Here is a 26,636-nt window from a genome sequence, read left to right on the forward strand (position 1 = left end):
TCGATTTTTTTTGAATTAATACACTTTATTAATTCAATCATAAGAGATCCTTATGCATCTCTTTTTATTCATAAGATCTTTTTTATTAATTTGCTGATTTGTCAATGGTCATTTCTAGAGATTATTTTATTTTAGTGATTTTATTTTTTATTTCTTTTTATTATTACACTAGAAAGTACAATTAGAAATCAATCAGATTAAAAATATGGCGTAGAGTTCTTAGTAGACCTTTATGAAAAATGGAAATCGTTGACTTATAATTTTTTAAATATAATAAAAAATATATAAAATAAATGAAACGTATATACATGTATAAAATTTTCGGCATTTAGTATTGTTTTCTTCCTGCTCCGGAAATATTTCACAGATATAGATCTAAAATTTTAAGATACTATTTCAAGACATAAATCTTTAGAAAAATACAAATAAAACTTGATTTTATCGAATGTTTACTCTGGCATAAACTCCTAAGCTTTCAAGTAGAGTACAATAGTTGTTATAACAATATATATATATATATATCCCAATCTGCGACAGAGGGTGGCACAATGTCGATCTGGGCGTCCCAAAGTGTCAACTGTACCGTTGAGAGAAGGGGCCACGGGAGAGAGAGTTCACATTCTACAATGGCGTCGGAAGGGTGGCGTTTGTTATAAATGAAAACGAAATTTAATCACACGTGATATACTGCTCCCAGTATACGGGGTAGGTATGACGATGAGCGCATGAATTCGCATCGTGTGAACGAAAATACGGGCACCTGCGACTGTTAGTGGGATCCCGGATGCGTATACCCCCTGTGCGATTTCATTATTAAAAGTCATTAAGAGCGGGTGGGTGCGCGCAAAATAATATACATATCCGACATATTACCGCACGTGTTTCTAAATTACGCGAAGGGGTTGATAGATTTCTCTGAGTTAGCCAAGAGTTATGACTGACAGTATCTGATATTTTATGATTACATTTTATTTATTTTATTTATAATTTTTTTAAATTTTAATTAAGAGCACAAATTAAGTTAGATAGATTGAATTAAAGTTTTATATATAAATTATATCTAAATAAACATCAAAGAAGTAACCAACAAAAAAAATACTATTGAATTATTATTATATTATATTATTAAAATATATTTTTTTATTGTATATTATGATATTTGTACAGATACCTGTGTTTAATTTGTGAATTTATGTCTTATTTAATATATACACAAAAAATAGATAAAAAGTGGTTAGAATATAAAACAGAATAATATCTGTAGTTACTCTTAATCAGTAACTTCAGTGTTACACTTATAACTGATGTAATCATCAGCGAATATTCACTATTTTTTAGTAATAATACACAAATTCACGTTTAAAGATTATATTATTTCGGTTTACAGCCTGTAATTATTAAAATTGTTTACACCAATTAAAAAACATATAGATATATATAATTTCTTATTTTTTAATAGGTTATCTTAGATAAGATTACTATCATATATAGAATTAGTAATTATAATGAAATGTTTTATATATATTGGCTATTAACAAAGACAATGTAATTTTTTCCTCATTTATCCTACAAAAATGAGTAATAATAGTATAAACCTCTGTGATTTATTTATGCATTTTAATAATTTAAATATTCTCTATGACGGTATTACAATCTTTTGAATAAAAAAAAATAAGAATATAACTTGAAATGGATATTAGCAACTGGATATTTCTTGTCTATTTCCTACTTAAATCACTGTAAAATAATTATAATAAAAGAAAGACAAACTGGAAAATAAACTACACAACGGAATTAATAACTTTAGAAAGGAATTCGTTAACAGCAGCAGGTCCAACAACACGGCTAACGCCTAGCGTTTAGCCGTCGCATCGGCCAATGGGACGCTCGTCTGATGAATAAATATGTAAATACAATGTCCACCGCGCCGTAGGCATAAAACGACACGATATATGGCCTGGTAATTTCTTAATTGCACTCCGAAAAATTCTTGTCATCATAAACAGCCGGTTGATTATATTGAAACGACTCAAGGCGCCGAGGGCATCTCGTGGATGAGACAAGCGAACGGAAAAAAAGAATAAAAAGATCACAGGATAAAGAGTAGAAAACATGGCGATACTAATTTTCCTCACACGATTATTTATGCGACTCTAACAGTAAGCTCCGCGCACAATCTCGCTTGACGGAAATCGAAACTAAGCTAATGACATAGAAAATCTCCCTTCTTTGTCTGTGTAGTCTTCTTCGACGTAATAAACGGTCGGTTCCCGTATTAATCATTCTCACGCTCGGCCGAGTTCTGGCGAGATTTGAAAGTGACTCATGCCACGAAGAAGAAGCTAGCTTACATGGATATAATTTATGCGATTTGGCGGTTTGTGGCAGATCTCGAAAACGGAGCTAATACGGAGCTCTCTAGACGGCAAGAAGAATCGGTTCGTGGAAAGGTCATCCGAGATTCCGATTCAAATCTGTGAGAGTAACCTACGCATCTAGATCGTGAACGCGTCACGCTGATGGGATCCGAAAAATTCTTGAGGTCGGAATCCGAGAGAACGAAAACGAAAACTGTTTTATGCTGCGTTTTTTTTTATGTCTCGTGCAGATAAAATCTGTAAAACTAATTATATCTCAACATTCGACATCAACATTGCGGACGTCAGTCAGTTTCTACTGTACAAAAGTCGTATGCGCCATAAAGCTATATGATAATAAAACTGAGTTAACGAGGTCAATAAAATCTGCTGAGGAAAAAAGGGACTGTAGTTTATGCGAGAGGCGAAAAAAGTAGTAAAGGATAATAACAGTACCTACCAGTGTGTGTTCTCTTGTGTATCTTGAGATTCTCTGACCTGGCGAAGACTTTGCCGCAGTTTTGAAACGGACACGAGAACGGTTTTTCCCCGGTATGCACTCGTATATGATTCACGAGTTTGTACTTGGCCTTGAAGGCCTTACCGTTACGCGCGCAACCCTGCCAGAAACACGCGTGCGTTGTGCACTCTGGTCCGCCCACGTGGTCCACTGTCAGATGTGACACAATGTCGGTAAGGTTATTAAAGATTTTGCCACAGAATTTTCTTCCGTTTTCTGGTAACGCTGGGTCTTGGTCTATCCACATACAAGTAGTTTCGCGGAGTTGGCCGCCGCTGCCGATGGTACCCGCGTGGCTGCCGCCGACGCCGCCGGCGCCGTTAGGCCTCGGAATAAATTTGTAGAAGGCGCTGTGATGACTTGGATGGTTCATAGCCGGATGTTGCTGGTGGTGGATAGCGGTCGGCGTCATGTGCGGCGAGCCGATAAACTGATGATGAGAAGGTAGCGGTCTGGTATCCTGAGGATAATGCCCAGGATAGTGAGTAGCGGCTAGTGGATGTTGACTGGGATGATGAGGAAATTGCTGCATCGTCGCAGCTGTACCATCATGATGCAGCGGCGTAAAGAGGCCTAGTCCACCGCTTTCGGGAGTGGTAGGACTCGCCGTTGCTATTTCATGTTCTCGTCGAAGGATAAACTCGCGCGCGTAACTAGGATGATGACCCATATGATGGCCCATATGAGGAGCCATATGAGGAGCCGTATGAGGATGATGCGGCGGGTAACTTTGAGGATGAAAGTGATGATGTTGCTGGGACGGTGCTTCGACCCCCGGAGGTGGCTGAACGTTCGCACCGGGATCTGTTAATCCACCGGTTGTTCCGCCACCTCCGGGTGATAGCTTGATGCCCAGATTGACGATATGATGCGGGTGAGATGGCATACCCTCCAGGAAACTCATTATCGTGACTGGCGTTGACTTTAAAAATAGCACCAAGAACTTTGTTTACGACGATATGACCCAGGTCGTGTCGTCAGGCAAGGGAGATGTATGATACATCTTCGACGTCGTTGGATTTGAATCCCTATTTTAAGAACTATGGACCAGGATATTTTTGAACTATAATTGAGTGCAAAAACGTGTATTTGACATAGAAAGTATATAGGCCACAGTAGTATACTTCATTCTAGAATCACTTGTGTTACCAAGCTGCCTATTCTAAACTTTCGTAAAATCCATATCTCGTCATATTCATATTTCCATGTCAAACCCATTCTGTTCCGATTAACGAGCGATCTCACGTTTCACGTATAACATCACGAACCCGCGTAAAGATACATTTGTCACGTGTGAATTACAACACTTTTAGATGACTCGCGGAATACACGCGACGATTGTCAACGATCAATCATCTATTTTCCGTCACTTGCGCGCAACTGTGTTACGCGTTTTTGGGAAATAAACACAATATCTTCCAGTGACAACGTGGCGATAACAACAACGCGATGACAATCGACGGCGTCCCGGGTGCGGTGAGGGTGAAACACACGTAGTGCTCCTTGCTGCGTTCACAGCGGGACTGAAAGTAAAGGACTCCCACCGAGGCAACGCGCGTCTGATTTCGGAGTCCGGTAGATTCCCCTTCTTTCTCTGAGAGCCGCGCGCGTTTCTCGTTCCCTCCTCGTCCTACCGTAGCCTAACCACCGTGCATTGTCCAACCTGGTGTTTCGCCGCCCCACCGTGGTTAAGACCGCCTTCTACCCCTACTGAACCGTTTTGACAGCGCGAGTATAAACCATGGTCCCTACTACTGGTGAACTTATCCTGGCGGTACCAGCGTACCATTGGCGCTGAGGGCATCGCTACTCATTGGAGGCCACCGAATAAGGAGGAGCCCATTAATTTACCACGGGCGGATAGGCGTTGCGCCTACCAAGGCGCATGTCGAGATTCTGCACGCGGTTCACGCCCTGTAGTTTGAAAACGTCGCGCAGTGACATTCTGCGATTTTATGCACGTTGTACGAAGAACTACTCTCTTGTCTTTTGATATATAAATATCATGTGAAATATTTAACTATATAGAGACTTTATGCATCAATTTCCGAGATTTTTTTTTTTTTTTTATCTGTTAAAACGTTAGATTATCGTGCAATAGTCGATGATAGATACGTAATAATTCACGACGCAATCGAGGCTTCAGAATAAATGCCACATATACGAACGAATGAAATCTGATTAAGATAAGACGACAATTATATTTGCAATAATAATGGTTTATCATTGTTGTAAAAAATAATATTGTATAAAAATTTTATAATGATATTGAGAGAGTTTAAAAATATTCTTTAAACTTTTAAATATTAGAATTATATACATGAACCTGCTAAAATTCATAAAGCTGTAGTTCTGGATGGATCTATTCGCCATTTTTTTTATTTATCAAAGAAAGTTCACACAAGACGTAGACAGAAACAACATATATTTGTTCTCTCTCTAGTCATTATATTATTGTTCACTTTAAATACGTATGTATTGTATTTTATTTTCACGTGAGCACATGTAATTTAATCATCGCGTTTTCAGTGATATCATCCATCACATTTTTTTTTCATTTTCGTCAAACTGACAATTATTACACTGAAATTCACTCTTACTCTAATAATTATTGTATCATTAAATATCGTTGAATATTTTTATATTTGAATATGTTTTTCGTATAAAGCGGCTATCGAATCTAATCAAATATAAATGTTCCATGCGAACGCAAAAGGAATTGAGCAAGAAAAAAAATCTCGACAGAAATTGAATCTAATTTACATTTAATCATGCGAAGATTATGTAGTAGATTGCTACTATTTAGCCCTTTTTGCTGATAATTTAGCCAGCAATGTTAAATAAGAACAAAATAAATGTTTTTAACTCGTTTAATTCTTTTTTTTTTTAAACTAATAGTGAAATGCAATTAGTTGAATACAAAATGAAATTTAAAAACCGCCATCGTTAATTTATACTAATTATGCTAGACTGATATAAAGATATTTCATTTGCTAAAATTAAATAAAATTTTTTAATTAGAAATAAAGCTAATTATAACTTATTTCTAGACAAAATTTATAACAGTTTTATGAATTAGCAAATTGTTAGTTATCGCAGTCGGTAATAAATATGGCGCTGTATTATTTTGAAAATTTAGCTGTTTTGCTACGAATATTTTTAAGATGATTAATGAATAAAAAATAAAGTTATTCAGTGGAAACCAGATTATTGCATTTTTCTTAGAATTTTCTTACTATTTTCTAAACTGATGTTCATGACATCTAAAATCAGATTGTTTGATTAATTTCACATATTGTAAAAAAAATATAAAATAGATAATTTTATATTGATATTTCTTTTTACAATATATTTAATTTAAAAGTTTTTTTAAAACTTGTTTTTCTTGCAGAAAAAGAAAATAGAAATATTTATATTTTTCTTAAAATACTACTACTTTTGTTTTATATTATTTTATTTTAATTAAGTTATTATAATTTAAGTTGTTTTAATAGCCATTTCAATATGAACATTAATCATTCATACAGGATGAAAAGCGTAATTCTTTTATTTTAGATGATTGCATAAAACAGAATCACACATAATTTCAAATAAGATTTTTTTTAACTTGTCCCATTTTAAGTATTATTAATTCTATACTAACAAAAAATTTTACAATATTGCACATGTTCAACATGATAAATACAAAAATGTTCAGTCTATAAGTAGAGTCTCTCTTCGTCTATAAATAAAAAAAATATGAAGAAGAAACTGATATAATAATTTTAAATAATAATTTTAAACAAATAATAAACATAATAAAGATTGACTTTTTTAACATCTTTTTATGTATACTGAATGTCTAAAAAATAAATGCGGTTTCGTAAATTATTTCTTTTGTAAGTTTTCATTTTGTTAGGCAAATCTGTTCAGGATTTATTCCGTAGGAAACTGTTTTATTTTTAATTCTTTCTTATGTATCGCAGGTAAACTTTATTGTAGAACATGTTGTAGAATTTTTCTGGAGGAAAATAGTTTCAAAACATGAATATTTATACTTTTGAAATCGCATTTATCAACTTAATACAAAAATTCTATTGGAAAAATTCAGGTACAAAACTATGACAAAGAAAGTCATGTCAGTCACGTATCATAACTATAGAAATTATAACAAAAGTCCAGTCAAACTTTTGGTTGATTCGTTTTTACCAACCTCTTAGAATGAAAATATCTTAGAATGAAAAAGATAGTATGAGTCAGAGATTGAGATAGCATATATAAAAAGAGATAATATTCCCTCACTATTCACTCACATCTAATTAAACACATTACTTTTATTAAAATATTTACGCTCTCTAATCTCTTCGTAACATTACACTTATATTTGTGTAAAATTTACGAAACATATTTAACAATATGGAAATCAATACCCAAGAAGACGAAGTAAAAGCATAGTTTTCATTTTTATTCAAATACCTCCTTTGCATTTTAGTAAATAAGAATCGTGTCGAACGAATGATTAATGATATTTTACATCACATGGAATAGTAATTAATCAAATAAGGAAGTAGAACATATGCATATCCTTCAAAGCACTATGGCAACTTCGATATATGCAACTGAGATGATTTATGCTCTCTCACAGAAAAGGAAAAATGATCAACAGTTCCAACTTCAGATCAGGGTTCAATTTTGCTTTATATTAGCGTATATACTTATGCGGATCTAATCTTCCACGAGCCTTTACATTTCGGTTTATATATATATATATATATATATATATATATATATGCTATTTATACGTGATCTTTGTCTAACATCATTCTGTTCTACGCCGTGCCGTTGAATATATTAACGCAGCTTAATCATCCGCATAAATAATGCAAATACATCGAGCATTTTAACGGGGTGCCTCATTGTCGCGGCAAAAAATGGTGTCCCATTATGCCCGTAATGGGCACGGTGGCTGACTATTTGATATTAATAACTACCATAAAGGTGGACTCGCAGCTCTTTCGTGTACTTAGGAGGCACGGACTGAATGATGCTTTCCATCCACCTTCTGTTGCTTACTAACAGCGCGAGACATCGAGCGAAGACAAATCTATGCGTATATAACGCGTGAGCGAGTTTATAAACTCACCAGGTGCTCCGAAGGTCTTCTTTTCTCGTGCAATACATATACGATCTTACAGAAATTTTAAAAACACCTACAGCGGTCCATTGTCTTGCTACTTATATATGTATTAATTGATGCAACAAGAATTTTTTACGCACAATTAAATTTGTATACACTTGTACATTGTATGTATATTTGTATCCCGTATGTAAAAATATTAATTTGCATTATTCATACATATTTCATTAAATAAAAATAAAAATATTTTATTTTAAAGAAGAATTATTAAAAGAACTTTATTAAAAATATAATAACATTATGTGTAGCATGACATATTATTTACACAGTAAATACATATGCTGTAAATTTTACAGCATATGCATTACTGAGCTTCATAATTTCTTTCGATTTTCAGTTTGCATAAACTGATTGCTTCATTACATTCTAAAAAAAATTAACGACGAATAATCCAGTGTGACATATACATATACGTAGGGTTTCTCGTGTGATCACAATGTTCCGAGCGTGGTCATGTATCTATGTCTGCATTCGGTTTAAGGCTCACAAGACAGATATTGTCTTAGCCAGTTCATCAGTCATGACCGGGGGCGGAGACGGGAGGAGATGAGGGGTGCAGTCATTATATTTAATTAATCATTAAGCTGAATGGCTCGATTTATTGCATGGTCATGGCCAATGGTACGAAAGGGTTTGAGAAGGCGGATATTGCCCGCCTAGCTTTCTGACTGGTCTTTTCATTTTCTTCGTTTTTCTCACTTGCATTTGAACATAAATATAAGTATGGGTGGCGCGAAATCGATATCAAAACAATGCAGATATAAGAACAAATTTGTTTAAAAGCTAATACAAATTTCTGTCTAACGACTTGAGAATAAATTTTATGTCTTAATATATACTATACACTGTTAAAAATAAAATATTAATTTTAACTTAAAGATGTATAGTGGATTTTTTGAGACATTCAAAAATGTTAAAATTAACACAAAATGTTAATTAATATACCGTCTTTATCATTTTAACTTTATTTTGATTTTTTTCGCGATCAAGTTTTCGCGAATTGTTAGATGAAGCTTAATAAAAGCTTCCTCAATATGTGAAAACAAAATATGGTAGATAGATTAGTAGTCGTATGAAAATCCTGCGCGAAAACCAACATAATTAGGAATGTCGGCGGGATTTACGGTCCACTAAAATTCCGTTACGATTCACTAAAAGTGCATGTTTCTTCTCTGAAACGCCACTTGTAAAGGCACTGAAAGCAGCCGCCACGAATGCGATCCGACACGCAAAAGTTTGTAGATTCCGCGGCGAGATTGGACGGTAGAAATAGATTATGCCGTTACCGAAGGCGAGGAAAGAGAAGGGAAGCGGCGATCTGGATCCGAGATCTTGTCTCAGAGTCATTAGTGAAATGACAAACTCTGTGCCAGTGAACCGCACCGGTGGGATCTTACCTCTGGTTGCCCCTGCCGACACACACGCAGGTTGATGAGAAATTTAATAAATCGTTATGTACTGAATGAGCACATTCCATGCGCGTGTAAAGTTGCACATGTAGGAAGGCGTTGCTATTTATTAAATGTCACTATATCATTAATGATAATTTTATTTTTACAAATGAGAACTTGAAGTTTAAAGATCGTGCAGTGGGAAATTGTTTTAATATAATATTTTAATTTTTTTTTTTTTTTATTAATGTTTAATTAAGAAAGCCGACTTGTTTATACTCTTCTATTTATACATGAATTTTTTATATAAATTTTGAATAGTTTTATGATAATTGATATATAGTTGCTTTATAATTCAAAATTATTCTATCATATTTCACATATATGTACACATTGATGCCTTAAAAATGATTGTGTTTTACCATTCATGTCTAGTTTGATACGTGTGCATATATAATTTACACGGCTAATTTCTCTCGAAGTTAAGTTCCACGTGCTTGTGTCAGGCCCCTGTCCTGATTGTCCTGTGGTTCGAAGCAAGGGATCAAAGCAAAATCCGGCATCGTGAGATGACGGAGCGATGAGCGGCTGAAGTGGCTCTGAGATAAGATTTCTACGAGCGATGCACGAGCAGATAAGGGTCGATAGGTATCTTTAAGAGCGATCGCCGACAAAAATATTGCAGGCTGTCCGTATCCCTTCTAAAAGTCACGAGAAAAGGTTCTACGTAAAATATGAAAAATCCTCGAAATATGATAATGAAATTAAAAATTTTATTTGTTTCGCTCGAACATTGGACACCGGTCATTTCGAAATTCGAAATATTAAAGCTATACAAGCTAGTTATATTATATTATATTTATGCATTATCTTTCTTCTTTTTGAATTTTAAATATTAATCGATACTTTTCTGAAAATATTTGTGATTACAGAAAAATAAAAAAATGTTCTTATTATCCAACAAGTAAGAGTTAAAGCCTAGTTCTTATTATCATTGCTCTAATAAAATGATGAAATATTTTATTAGAAATGATACATTTTATAATATTAGAAATTTTTTTAGGATTTTTTTTTAGGGTTATTGCATATTGAATTGAATGTTTTTCACGCGAGAAATATTTCTTGATCTATACGCGAATTTTACGGGAAAGCGTAATAGAAAACGACTGATGGAGATCATATGAATCCTCGGTACTCGAAGGAAATCGCGACCACTGAAAGCAATGTTTCTCGCCGAGCGAAAGGGGTTCTGGCATCTAAAACAAACTCTTACCCCCAGTCGCCTTTATCCGCCGTATTTTTCGCTGACAACCTCCTTCTAGCGGCTTGATTTACGGCGCCGTTGCGAGGAAGCGAGAAGGAGAGAAATAAAAAAAAGGAGGAACGGAGCCAAAGAGAAGAACTATTTTTGGGAAGCATTAATATTTATAGTTTTGCACACGTACGTCGCGACCAGCATAATTTTACGATGGGATTTACAGCTCCGTCCGTTGTCACTGCACGGCGCTTTACGACATATTAGTCAGCCGAAAATTAAATCACCGCCGTTTTGTCATAGCAAGTACGATTGCTCTTCTCGAATATGCGTCAAAGTTAAAAATCACGATTCGCGGTACATGAAATTTGCGAAAGAAAAAGGAAGATAATCGAAACGAGGACGAACGATACACTCAATTTCTCGATAAATTGTTGGACGGTGGTATCTTACCATACGAAGCTTCTGATCAAATCTTCGTGTAATATACGACGTTCCGGAACCGTCTCGAATATCCTTCCGATGAACATCCTTTCAGAAAATCTATGGAAGATTCGTGTAGACCCAGAGAAAATGGAAACTGCTGAAATATCGTACAGCAAAAATAATCAGCACAACTGTAGTCATCAACTACAGGCTGCTTTCTTTTTAGGAGTTACAGTCGACACGAATCCTTTTTCATACAATGCAGAACAAAGAATATCTCTAAAGAATGACACTTGTGACAGAATGGCTCTCCTAAAAGAAAAGCAGCCATTTAAGTAATTTAATTTTTTAAGCCGTATTAATTATATCAAATTATACATTCCATTAACGACAACCCGGCAGACGATTAGTCGAAAATTCATCTGGGATCTACTAATGCGACTGTACGAACCGACAGAAATAAATTGTAATAAATTTCCCGGATGACGGCTCGAAAACGCATTAAAATTAACCATTATGGTTACGTACGATAGTGCGTTGTAATAGCATCATCCACAATAAGTGTCTCGACGCGCGCGTGAACGTGCTTTTTTATCTTAATACATCGATGTCTCTCTTCGACCCTCGAAGAAAAACGATTCGTTAGCCGACTTACCCCCATGAATACGGGCTTACCCCTAAAAAATGACCGCACACCCCCCGTTGTGCAGCGAATGCAACTTCCCTGTGTATCCCCACATACTTACGAGTACACGACGGCAAAGTGTGCGGGTGTGAATATGTGTATATACTCGAGGAACCCTCCCGAGATCCTTTTTGGAAAATATTATATCATTAGACATTATTGAAAGGCGTCTGTTGTATCGACATTTGCCGTATTGAACAAATGTCTCTCAACTGCGTGATGTCTCGTCGCAAGATGTTATTGCCGATAGCAATTTTGTGCATCCGTTAATATCAATTACAGTTGCGTCATCAACTTCCGAGGCTATTTTCTCGCGATTGTTTTCAATTATCCGATTTTCCTTAAATCGCAATTTAATCGTTCCGCAAAACAATTACAGATATATATTTTGATAATAAATATTATTATTGACATCTCGTTTCGGGAAAATTGTGGGAGTGTTGTGAGAGAAATATTACGAGTTTCTAAGCATAAGCAGAGGGTGAATCGTGCCACGCCCTAAACTCATTTTCGACATATTGGTCACGCAGGTTCATCCTGTGCACGCCCCTGTCGTCAATGGGACTCTTTTATCGGAGATTCTTTCTACTTCGTAACGAAAAGGCAAAACCTTCTAAACGAATATTTGTTACGAAAAGTTTGGAAACACTAATAACCTTTTCCTTTTATCTTCACTTTTTGCCGGTTTATTTTAGTGTGCGAATACGAATGTTACTTTTACCGATTGTATCAGTCTGTTAATTTCAATTTCAGTTGATGTTTCATTGAAGCATTGTTCAAACACAGTGAACTGTATCGTTGATATTGTGAACGTCATACAAGATTACGCAACAAAGGCGCGCAAGTGCACTTCCTTAAGTCTGCGTCCTCAATGCAGAGAACGTTCTAATTTGAATGACGTTTAATGAAGATCAATGATACTTCATTACTCTCCGTTTCGATAGGTAAATCGATAGCACTTTATTACCGTCCGTTTTGTACGAACAATAATAGCTTTATCGATCCATTTAATAGTCAATTGATATATTGAAAAATTCTGCCTTTTATAAAAGAAATTAATACGTTTTTTACTTTATATACGCTTTTTTATTATTTTTCTTTAAATAATATGTAAGATATTTGTATTATCAAAAGTTTGAAAGTAATGATATTTACGAAGGAAACTCGTCAATCCGAAAATTCTAATTTTAATGAAATTTTGTATACATGTAGATAAATGATGATAGATGATAGAAGTAAATATAAATTTAGAAACCTTTATAATTCTAATTATTTAACATCTTATTCGTCAAAAGTCAACTATGCTCATATAATACTTGATGGCATTATGTGAATCTGGAATTATATCCGAATAATCGATTAGCTCTTTCTACAAGTAAATTAATTTTTTAATTTTATTTCTTTGATTTTTTCCTTTGAATAAAAATAAGATATCGTAATATTTTGAATAAACGCAAATCTATGTGATACACTTATCTGTGCGATACATCAAAAGGTATTCAATCAGACAGAAAACGAATTAGGACAACAACATGGAAACTATCCGCCTTCACATTCGTTTTACATCGAGGAGCAATTGAGTCCTACGGACGGAAACGAGCGCTAATTTTCTTAGGAAGAATCTCGTTCTGATTCTCGGGGCCACCGGAAAGAACACTAATGAGAGAACAGTGGAGCAAGGGTAGATGAATCGGAGATGAAAATGAATTGAGTGAATGGACTTCGGAGTGCTCCCGAGTGGCGGGAAGTGAGCAACTTCCACGAGAGCGGCTTAGGCCCCTCTATCGCGTTCGTCCTACGTTTCGAAATAACGTAATCAAGCTAATGTGTACGCATGTGTGCGTATATACAGCAGGTCAGTCAGCAACTGATCCATGTCTGCGTAGTCATTCTTTTCTAATTACTGCCATATACTATAGTTGTACAAAATAATTCTGTACGAGATATAATTAACATATCATATGTATCATTTGCGCTTCGCATTCTGATGTCTCATTTTGATTTTTTTTACAGAAAATATATAACTTTTATTATTAATCCTGAAGAATCTATCGTGATATAAATTATGTTAGTCATCTTGTGTTTGTCCTCGCGCTGATAACATAAAAATTGGATCACTCATTACAGATTTAGGCCAGTCTTATATTAGCAATCTTTACGATTACGCTATCAATCGGAATTCATTGCGATTAGAATAATTGAATCTGTTACACGCGTGATATACGTGCGCTCTCTCATTTTGTTTATCATTCTGAATCCCAATGGATCGCAATCCTCCATGAACCTATCAACGTTCCATTCGGAAAAAATGCATCACGATTGGCGAGGTACAATGCCATCGATTCGAGTTACCTGTCCGCACCGACAAGAGAGAAAGAGAGAAAGAGAGAGTCTCGGTATCGTGTGGGTGATGACTAATAGATTTCGAGGCCCAGCCCATCCATCTCGCCCTCTCTCGAGCCCCCTCGATACAAATCGATCTTGCCGCGGTCACGTTCGTGCGCGCGTCGAGAATATCGTATCTATCGATAGATCCCTAAGCGGTTCGTGCCGCTTTTTTTCGACGGTGCATTTATAACATTGGCCACGGCCCTGAACCGCCCAGTGTCCGTCCGCTCGCGAGAGACCAAGCGGTTTGTCATTATAGATGTTCCTTGCTCGTTGAACTGTCAGAGACGAGCTAGAGAGACCTCGTCGTCGATGTACTCTCCCTCAGCCGCAGCGGAATCGTATATGTCGTTCGTATCTCTTGTGCATAAATCATTTGCGCGCCGAGAAGTAAGACTCGAAGTAAGACTCGACGCCTACAAGTCTACGGTTTAATATAATACGTAAGCTAATTACAGAATCTTACGCGCATTGCAAGCGGCAACGTACGTACCTACTTTCAAAATACGCTTCGAAGAAGTTTTACTTCGCGAAAATTTCATACGTGGCATTTATATAATTCAGATTTAGAAAGCAAATTTTTCAAGTATATACGGAAAAACTGGTTTATCAAAATATCTAAACATTCAGCTAAATACAAATCTAAAAATAATTTTGTTCAATTATCAAAGTAATTATTAGGTGTTGGAATTAATTCGTAGCGTTTTACAAGTGATGGGAAGTACTTTCATTAATGTATTTTTTAATGCTCATGTGAAATAAATAACATTCTTTCATTAAAAAACGCTACGAATTAATTCCAACACCTAATATATAAAACATTTAAGTTAATTGATAGAATGTTAACATTTTTTTACAGCATTGCTCATGTTAAGTTTCCTATATAATTATTTTAATGGTCCAGCAAAATTATTTTCAAATTTGTATCTAACTAAATTTTTTAATATTTTAGCAAAATTGTTCTTTCCGTGCATATTTAATAAATATATATATATATATATATATATATATATATATATATAATCCAAATATTTTACATATTTAATACATATTTGTTCTGTGTTTTATGAAAAATACAAATCGCGAATGTTTCCTTGGTAAAATAAGCATAATTATGGGATCTTTCGAAAGGAAGACATTATATGAATATAAAATTTTGAATAAAATGTTTTGCGAAAGTTTAAAATAATCAAGATATGTTTTGCAATTATTTAAAGATTTTATTAGAATAGTTGCAAAACTTACAAATGTTTGATAAAATCTTTCAATAGAAATTATAAAATTATAGCGTATGAGAGCACAAATTTTTAGAAGTAAATATTACGAAGTATTGTAAAGCTTTATAAAATTTATGATACATAACGATAAATACACATGCGTAATTCCGCAGCCGACGGGCATCTTCGTACATTTCACATGGCTTGTAATAATTAATGTGAGTTATGTAATTTCATTAATACCACAGATTCCTTATACGTTCTAAGGAACATTAAAATGTGTAAGACATGCATGTATAAGACATGCATGTGTAAGACATGCGTTTTTCTAGGTATTTATATTACTATCCCGTGGAGCTCTTCAAAATACACATATGTGCATGCTTTACATTTCTTGTATATCTATCGTATACTATATGGTATAAAACTTTTTGTGCATAACATGCTTTTTTTTGTTAAGAATGCAAAGTATTTGCGAGATATACAACTATCTCCATGCATTATTCAGCCTATGCCAATACGCTTACAATTAGGTAAGCACTTAAATTTACACAGCGTCATTAAAAGTTTCTCTTTGTCATCACCATTAACATGAAAGTCCCATTCGAATTTGAATTGACGATTCTCGCAAGAAAAGAGAGAAGAAGATTGGACGGAAGAAGCGAAGAGTAAAGTCGCGCGCAATTAAAAGAGGAATAAAAACATCAGTAATATATTTTTTTACGGACTGTCCGATTCCAGAATAATTGTCATCGACGATATTTCGTGGCGTCGTGGCGCCACTCGGGGCCAATTAGCAGGAGCAATTAAAGAATTACGTCGTGTCTCGTGTTCGTGAGTATTTCTCTTTAATCCTGGATTCTGCGATCGACCGACCCGGTTCAAGGCAAACCGTTCTCTACCGCAATCTTTATCGCGAAGGCCAACACGCCTTCGTAAGATGCGGAAAATTTGAGTTTCTTGAATAGTAGAATCATGGAATTTATCTGTTAGTTATTTGGAATAAGACTTATTAAAATAAAAAAATGTTCTGATAAAAATAAGTTTTTATAGACAATAACATAAGAATAAATATATACATATAAATTTTCGAAAGTTAACTCTTACTCGAACTCTTACAGTTTTTCTAAAGAAGTTACTATATTTTCCGTCTTATTATTTATTTATAATTAGAAAAGATATTTATATATTCATGTTGTAATAAAATTAAATTTTTTAATAATTTTATTAACATATAAGTTGTGTTACATTATCGAATTAAATATCTAAAATTCTTTTCCATAGAAATAAAATTGCAGGAAATGAACATAATGAAACAGTTTGTTCTACTGATCAACAAATAAACACGTACAGGTTGTATTTTTGCGTTCTTTTTTATGTGCTATGTTACTTTCGCTCGGACGTGTCTTAAAACAGTGAGAATAAGTGGATACCGACGGCTAGGAGACGCAAGGAAGATCCCCAACATTCGTAAAATCGTCCCTTTATGGTTTCGCCTTGCGCATAATGTCGTAGATGTCTCCATAGCTTGTCGCCAAAGCAACAACAATCGCAGTTCAACGTGACTGCTGCAAGGGATTTTCCGGCGGCGACATATCGAATAATAGCAGTTTTATATTGCAGTGGGTCGAAACCGTCAGAAAAAGACTTTTGAGATCACCTGGCTGGTATTCTGAAACTTTCTAACTCTTCATCGATGTTAGAGAAAACTCACCAATATATATAATATATTGATAGTTTTTGAATAAATTGTCTTATAAAGAAATCATTTATATATTAAAAAGAAGTATCTAATGTAATATTATAAATAGAAATATGTGATTTAATCTTATAAATCGTCTTCTGGGCAATGATTAAATCAACAAAAAAGTTGCGCGAATGAAGATAGATTTCTGTATAAATATATTCTCGTGTGCAAATTCCTTACAGTAATAATATGGTTAATGTCTGTATGATTACCTTTTTTGAAAATGAAGTTGAATTAATAATAGTAATTAAGATAAAAAAAAGATACAGATTTCGATATTCGCAAATTTATAAATCTGGAAGTATCGATGTGTGTGGCCGATTTTGATGTGACCGACAGAATAAAAAAATTTTCTTATGAAAAGCATGGATACAAATGATTTATAAGCTCTTTTTATCTCGTTTACTGTAAAATATAACGGGTTGTAAATATTTTCCAATAAAAGTGTTTTGTCACTTTTATTGCTGCGTGAGTTTCACACTCTTTCGTAAGACCGGTAGCGATGGGTAGTATTCGTTATGGGTTACGGGATATTTTTGCATAGCTCTACGTGAAGAACAGTAAAACAGGTAATAATGTGCCGCTTAGGGCATCTAGAATTAATTTTTATAATTTATTTGTATAATTTACTGTAATGTGGATTAATTTCAATTATTATATATTCAGGATTTTATTTTAAAAAAATATAGAAAAAAAATATAGATATGTTCCCTATTTAGGGTTTTCTTGCAGAGTGCTTCTTGGAATTTATGTATAATCTGGGCATATATTTATATTTAAAATACAAATATAATACTAAAAAAGGAATTATATTTCACTTTGTTTATCATCTTAGTTTATTTCAATTTAAAATTTTTATGTTTATTGTTGTTAATAAGCTATAATTACATTGTAACTATTTTTTATGAACTAAGTTTAATAATAAGAAATGTGAATTATACACACACACACACACACACACACACACACACATACATACGCACGCACGCACGCACGCACGCATGCACACACGCACACGCACACACGCACGCACGCACATACGCACGCACGCATGCACAAATGCTGTATGGTATGCTTAGAGACCCTTTCGTGCATCATTTTATTTTGTTCTGTAAACATACAATGTCCTTTTAGGAAAAATTTGAAAGAAGAGTAGGAGTATCATTTATACTAGAGCATAAAAAGAATTGCAAGCATAGAAATGCGAAAGCACAATTTCTAAACAAAAGGTCGTTTCTCAATTTTTCAAAATATACTATTCAAAATATAAATATAATACTTTACAATTAATCAATCTTGTTAATAAATCAGTCTTGATTTATTAATGTTTTTTCTTCCAATGCACTATAATTCACAGAATTATATAACACTCTTGACAGAGATTTATTTGGTTAAGTATTTACTGCAAAAGACCAAATATTTAACGCACTATCCAGTAACGAATATATCTGTAATACGTAAATATACACGCGCACGCGCGTTTTTACATTTATATTAAATTGCAATTATATATGTTTATTAGATAGTAATCTAATATTTTGTAAGGTCTATTCTATTTAGTTGAACTTCTTGCATAGTACACCCCTTTTCTCTGTTTTTCTTCGTAGAGAAAAAAGGAAGACAGATGAACCGTGTCAAAAGTTCAGCAAAAAAAACCTATAGTTAAGATGACAATAAGAAAAAAAATATTTTTCTAAGAGATTAACATATTTGAAAATCATAGCTAATAGTGATTAGTTATTTAAAAAGATGAAATATATACAATAAAAGAAATAGGAATAGAGAGTACAGAGCAATACTGCAGACGGAACAATATGCTAATAGCATTGGGGATTGGAAAGGATATACTGATAAGATGTTTGGATCAGTGGTATCAGAATTAAAACGCGTCTCCATTGAAAAAGAAATAAAAGAGATGCTCACACTAACCATTTAGCGCGACGCTAATCGCACGCGGACGACACGCGACATAGTTTTTTTCTATGTGAATATCCCTTCCATCTATATTATTTGATAGGGCCCCAATTGTTAGCATCACTAGACGTGAGCTCGTTCTTATAGCGAATTCAATTGCACTTCAAACGCACTAATGCATATTAAAACCGTTGTACACTGATTTAATTCATGAACGTAAAATGCAAATATTTCTAATAATAAAATATAGATTTTTACTTAAGAGCACAATAAAATGTATTGAGAATTTCATGATTTAATCCGTTTTTATATTTATATTAAATATATTTTTACGTCAATTTTTGTATGATGATTTTAACTTGTTGAAGGACGAATTTTTAAACGTCAGAAAAAGATTTTATTTGATGTGTGTGTCGAATGTATTTATTTAAGATATATTATTAAAACAAATTATTAGAAAAAAAAGTATAATAGTGAAAGATACTATAAAATCTTTAGAGAATGATTTTATAGGAGAAATTTTAGAGAAATAGGAGTATAATGTTGATTTATATGAATATGACATAATATTAAATTAATTTATTTTAGTTTTAGTTTTAAAAAATAAAGAATTAATTATCTAAAGAAATTCAATAAAACTGGCAAATTTCAATATTAACTATTAGATTACTAGACATGATCTTTTTCTTACAGTAGTTTCTTCAATTTTTCTAATAATTTGCTAATTTGTTCAATATGATAACCACCTTCATGTGAGCCTTTTATATATTAAATATCTTTTTTATAATATTATATCTCCCACTAGTGACTCAAAATAAGAAATAATATAATTTCGAGCAGTATGATCCGAGAAAACGTATCATTCTAAAAAATACTGAGAATAAATAACTTCCGATAGAAACCATTATGCTATGCATGAAAAAATCTCAAAACTTCATCTGAAAATATAAATAACTTCCTGTAGAAACCATTCGCTAAGCATCGGGTACAATATTATTTGCATTATAGAAAAATCGTTCTTCTATTGCAGTTCTTCTATTTCTAACGTATGTTGAGCACATGGCGGAAACATGATCGTGGCATTATTCATTTTTGTGTATGTGCCATTAAAAAACTCTATAAGAGAACCCTCTCTCAGATTTTCGAAATTGAAAAATAGACTTATTGTTTGTTAATAGACACTGATGTGAAAATATAAGACGCATCATTTTCGAAGATGCGCAGATCATTTAGCATGTTGATCAAATTTTTGAATGAATCAAAACTTTGCCCCAAATAACAACATAATTATCTTGTAGCAAAAATTTGATTGATTGTTTTTCTTATTCTGCCACTATTATGTGTAATTATACACCTTACATTTTTACATCTTAATAGATACATGAAAAATGTTAACCAGAATAGTCATAAAATATGTGTAAATATATACGTATATATAAAATTCTGTCTTCTAGCTGTTATAATGCAGTATCATTTCAATTCTCAGCGTTCAGTCTGAAATGGACGTTTAGATAAATAGACACTGTTGAAAAGAAACGAAGGGGCATTAAATAAATTTTTTATTGGCGATTACGTAGTCTGGCGAGATCTAATAGTAAATCAGACCGAGATGTTTATGAGCGTAAAATAAAACTGAAGAAAAGCGCGAGAAGGTGAAATCTCTCGAAAAAAATGCGTTTTACTGCAGTCCTCTTCGTGGTCCACGAAATGGTCACTTCGATGAGCTTCGCCGTCTTGTAAGGAAAGAAGACCAAAAGAAAAAGGAAAGATCATACATACGGGGCAGAGGGTTCTTGGAAATACATACACGCGTCGTAAAAGTATTCGCTAATTGAGAGAAGAGTGCGGACAGCATGGTCTTTACGTTGGAGTAACTTCATGTTAATTATCGAAATTGCCAATATATTGTAATATTATTTAACCGCAAGCATCGATTGCGTTTATGTGCATAATTCTGTTTGCAAGTTATTTTTCCGTGCTATGAAACAATACAAACATATGCAGATATTTAAACATACATGAAAAATTTGGTTTTATTTTCGCACGTTCTACCATAAATATATATCTAATCTAATTTATATGTAAATTTTATTGATTCTTCTTCCAAGTCTATATCAGTTTTTGTTACTTTGTTTATTAATTTTAAATTTAAAGATTTAATAGAGATAATATCAAATATATTTTACACACACACACGCACACACACTTAAAATATTTTATATAATCTCGATATTCTAAAAACTATTCTAAATATTACTATAAATATCTTATAATAAAATATATCGATTTTCCAACATTCTACGAATAAAAATAACTTTACCAAAAAATTTCCGAGAAATGACAGATCTAATGAAATATCTGGAAACATTGGTAATGTCTCGGCGCTAAGCATGACGGACGTATCTCCTTTACGCGAACCGGCGAGTTGCGTTTAGATAACAAATATTCTTGGGCATAGATATTACTTTCTTTACATTTTCAATAATTTTGTCGCATATGAATCAAGTAATCGAGTATATTTGTTATCGATCTTTTTTAATGAAATCAAAATAAAATAAATAAAATAATAATTTTCCTAATGACCAGTCTTTTGTACATTATACCCATGTACAAAAGATACTTTTATATTGGAAATCCGTACGAAAAGGCGTAACAAACACGACCCAAACAAATTTGTCAAGGCTACAGGTAGCTCGTTATAACCAATGTTGCGAGCTGAATAAATGTATCGCCATCAATTCCAGAAAAATCACACTTAGGAAAAGTCGACTGCCTGTAATACCGGGTGCCCCAAACATTAAACTGACGTCGGCTGAATCGAACAAACGAAGCGAAATTCAAACGAAATTATGTCTTCTTTGAAACTTTTATAGAGAACAAAAAAGACCACCGACGCTTTATTATAAATGGCTTTGGAAATGACAAATAAATATCAACTATAGAACCGTGACATTTATAAAAGAAATTTTCGCCTGAAAGAAATATTTCTATCGAATATTCCTTGAAATGCCAGGCTTCTTTTTTACTGTAGGCATAGCAAATTTTTCCACAGCATTTTTAATAGTTATTTATCTTGTCTTTGGAATTATGAAATCAAATGTGTAAAATAATTAATAAGTTGTCATTTCGGCGCATGTTTCAAAGGACTGCATACGTAGTATATAAATTCACACAGAATCATACAAGCATTTAAGATCCAACTAGACCGTTTAAGGCATTGATTTATGTAGTTTGTGTTGTCACACATATGTACGGTCCTATAATATATTATATTGTTTAATAAGTTGTATGAAGTAACAAGATAAAAGAAATGTGTTTAATTCGCTATTTATTTTTTCATTTTTCTTTTACTTGAATGATATTTATTAAATCTTATTTCTTCTTCATTTTATATATATATATATATATATATATATATATATATATACTACTTGTATAATATTTCTTTTAGTAATATATATTTATTAATTAACTTTGCGTTAACAAGTTATCTATCTTCATATTTAAATATAAATAAAAAATTAAGAGTAATTCTTTTTTTTATTTAAAACGTTTGATATAAGCGAAGATCTATTCTCGTAACTTGCATCTTTTGCACTTAGAATCTTTGCTTTCTTTCTTTTGAATGCATATAAGTACAAAAATTTTGGGACATTTCAAACAATGCAAATCTAGGAGGCCTAGGAGAGCCTTGTGCTTTACACCTACAATAGCAGGCCTGCAGTCTTCTGTTTGCAATCAACGAGCATGAACTCATCATTTGTTGTGTGTTGAGCAATCATTTGTTGTGTGTTGAACAATGTTGAGCACATTATAATAAAATTTCTATATAAACAGAAAGGATAAAATATAAGTAAAATTATAAAAAAATAAGGATAACTGTGTAAGTGTGTGTGTGAGACATAAAAAAATGTACTAGTAGGCAGAATAGTTTGATTAAATAGAGGAAATGCGAACGATGTTGCAATATAATAGAGTAGTGATATCCTAGTGAAAATAAAAATCGGGGTCAAATGTGAGGAGTGACAGAAGCGTAAACGAAACTCCTAAAAAGTGACAATTAAAATTATGAAAAGAAACGTTCACTTGTTTTTTATGTTTCATTGTCTCAATTTTCGCCTTCTATAGAAGCTTCGTTTACGCTTCTATCACTCTCCTCTTATACATTTGATTCAATGCTTCAATCTTTATTTTTATCAAAGTAACCTCTCGTTTCTCACGATGGTGTTGCACAATAACAGTTGACCGTATAATGCACATCATTTAAGGTAAATATTATTAATTACATAGTTTCTATTTGATATAGATTTTGATATAGAAGAAAATAAGGAATTTTTTTACAATAAAAGAAAAATTAAATAAAGCTGATTTGAAAGTATTTATCAATTATAGAAATTTTTATTTGCAAAGGATATTGGCTTTAAACTACAATAATTAATATTTATATACATTAATATAAACTGAATTATAATTTTAGACAAAAAGCAAAACCAATTCAGTTTTCGCTCCACATAGCGTCTGAAATTGATAATGTCAAATGTCAAGAATTTTGTTTAAAATTACAGTTTATTATAATTTATAATATATAAATGTTAATTCTTGTAATTAAAAGCTAAATAATTAAAGTATCTCTTGAATAAATTAATTGATAAATAATCGTCTGCTTCATTTAATTTTTCCTTTAGGTGTTCGCAATTTCCTGCTAATGAAGTAAAAGAATTAGTGGTACATTTCTAATTGCATAATTTTCCAAAATTATTTTCTTTCAAGATAGAAGAAAATTTTTATAGAACGTTGTAAAAAACATATTGATAGAGAAAGACAAAGAAAGTGAGTTAAAAAGTAATGTAATAATATGATTGCTAGCTTTTATATTTTTTGAATAAAGAAATAATTGTTCTTTGCTTTTTATTTATTCTCATATAATCGTGTATATCTCGATCGTTTCATCGAATACATCAAGGATCAACCCATTGAATTTCCAATTCTCCAATTATGAATCAACAGTATCCGCAGGAATTTATTCGCGGCAAAAGCATTAGTCATATTAAATTGCGTCGTCTAATCTTTTTTTCTTCTCACCGAAACTCTGATGCGAACTTTAGCGCGAATGTTGCGAGTCGCTTCGTAATAATAACCCCTAGAAAGATCAGCATCGGTTCTCGAGGCAAACAAGTGAATGGCATTAACGTGATGTTATCGATATGGCGCGCTATAGAAAATCACTTTTGCTTGAACGACAGACCGTACCTTCGACAAAGCGCGGTCCCGAGTGCGCCCTACTGTGGATACATGAAAACTATTTCAGCATCTCCGTATCGGATATACACTCGTTCCAGATAAAATCCACGCGCATGTGTTTCATACATTCGCACTGTTATCGGGTAAGAGCAGTCTCGGAGTTTTTCACCATGAGATGGAGTAGTTTTATTACGAAATTCCAGCTTCCCCTTTTAGACACAAAATCGAATCTCACGAGACGATTTCTCGTCATAACGAAGAATTATTATGTGTTTGCTGATTATCTTTACATATGTATATCTTTACATGTGTAGAGAAATGATTAAAAAAAATTTTATTCTAAATTATTTAGAACGAAATCTCATTTTAAAGAGTGAAAATTGAGCCAGCTTTGAAAAAAATGGTTCAATTTTTAATCTTTAAGAATGAAATTTCTTTTTGGAGTGACAATTCATTCTAAAAATTTTAGAAAATAGATTCTTCAATGTAATGCAGAGTCATTCTTTGCTCCGCAGAGAGAAACGATAAACGAAACTCTCAATGATTATTTCTCCGCCAACAATGCATTCGTTTTATACGAATGTGCTCTATACGCATGGAAAGACGAATTGGATCGGCAGCTGTGGCAGTATTTTCTTTCAACGGATTTACTGTGTGTTATTTTCCGTCGGGGTTAACAGATTATGAAGATGTCTCCGGATTAAATATGTCGCACCTGTAAGCGATCCATTTTCCTAAACACCCTCGCGACCCGCGGCCTCTTCCTCTTCCAGGGCGTGACTCTGAAAAACCACCAGCATCCAAACAGTCTCATCCCTGTCGAATAGAGGGACAGGGAGGAGAAGATCTCTTATACACAATCTACTGACTGTATAGACTTATACGGATAATATCCGTGCGGGAATCAAGTTTACCTGACTTACAGAGGTCCCTGTTTATCGTTATTTATAGCTGAACATCCCCACCTTAAAAAGGGCCTGAAAATATCCCCCCCCAAAAGAATTGCATCTCCATCTTTCTCGCTCTCATCGCTCCATCTCAAGCTTTGTTAGACTCACGATGTACCTCTAATATCTCAAGAAGCTCAAAGAAAACGACATGTGACGAATTTTTTGAAAGCGATGGTTCTCATATAAAGAAGTTTGTGAAACAATATATGTTTTACAACAAATTAAAATTAAATTTTTTTTGTATATAAAATGACCTTGAAATGCAAGTTTTTTTTATTTTATATATAAAATGAGACGAAACGAAAGATTCTTTATGTGAGTCTGTTGTAAAAAGAAAAAGTCAAAGTTTTTTTACAAAATGATATAAAGAATTTAGTCTCCAACAGAAAAATTTTTTACAATAGGAGCCTCTATTTTTAATCGCCATGTACTGCAGTGTTATAAATTGAAAAGTTAAATAAGTGTACGTCTGTGTGTGTGTGTGTATGCAGTAAATTGTTTCCCAACTTTCACTCTAAACCTACAAAGATATAAGAAATATTGTAGGAAAGACAAATGTATCTTCGAAAATTGGGAAGAATATATTACCAAAGATATCAACGCGAATTAAATCTCAGATAAAAAATGACTTGATGCTTATTAAATTAATAATATGCAATATAATTTCTTATCTTTCATTCTCCATAAAAATTTATAATACAATTTAAATTGAAAAAAATTGTTTTAATATAATAGTATTTATAAATTTATATATCTTTGTATATGAATATTGTGTGCGATTACATCGGACAGAACGCTTTTTAAGGGAGATAGTATATCGCTCTATAGAGTTTCAGATGAGACGAGACGTAAAGCGAACTGTATCATAAAGACAAACGAAATAAGTACTGACGAGACAACAAGCGACGATAATTGCTCCAACGACAAACATCAGATCGATCCGGTTATTACGCTCGAAGAGATAAAAACCGATTATCTCGATAACATAACAGCATAACATAGGTTCGCCTACGTTCACAACATTCGATATTACACTCGAAAATGAAAGAAATTGTCTCTGTATAATTATAATCGATCGTTGAAGAGTTATTCACGCGTTTCGAAGGAAACCGGTTCCCCGCGCGAGTTATATCGCGGTTATCTATTGAATTATTCCCAAAGCGAAATATATACCCGTATGCCCGCGAGCCGGTATGTCTTCGAAAATGATTACTGAGGTATCTGAGGTATTCGTGGGCCGACGGCGGCCCTGACCGAGTGCCTTCGACGTAGAATCCCGAAAACGAACGCTTCCGAGATGAAAACGACGAGGATGGTCCGGGGCCAGGTAAGCCTATAACGATCTCTCCGATCCTTCTCCCATTCTACC

General features: G+C 33.3%; 1 protein-coding gene across 1 annotated transcript in view; it reads right to left on the reverse strand.

Moving 5' to 3' along the window:
- Positions 1-7,526, reverse strand: part of LOC105153876 (uncharacterized) — a 44,090-nt gene extending 36,564 nt beyond the window's left edge. Inside the window, exon 1 of the mRNA XM_011068995.2 lies at positions 2,818-7,526. Within this exon, the coding sequence (XP_011067297.1) occupies positions 2,818-3,781 (964 nt within the window). The 5' untranslated portion in view covers positions 3,782-7,526. The remainder of the gene's footprint in view (positions 1-2,817) is intronic.
- Positions 7,527-26,636: the final 19,110 nt, after the last annotated feature.

Source organism: Acromyrmex echinatior, chromosome 2 (assembly GCF_024713525.1).
Source record: "Acromyrmex echinatior isolate Ae372 chromosome 2, ASM2471352v2, whole genome shotgun sequence".
Taxonomy (NCBI): Eukaryota; Metazoa; Arthropoda; class Insecta; order Hymenoptera; family Formicidae; genus Acromyrmex; species Acromyrmex echinatior.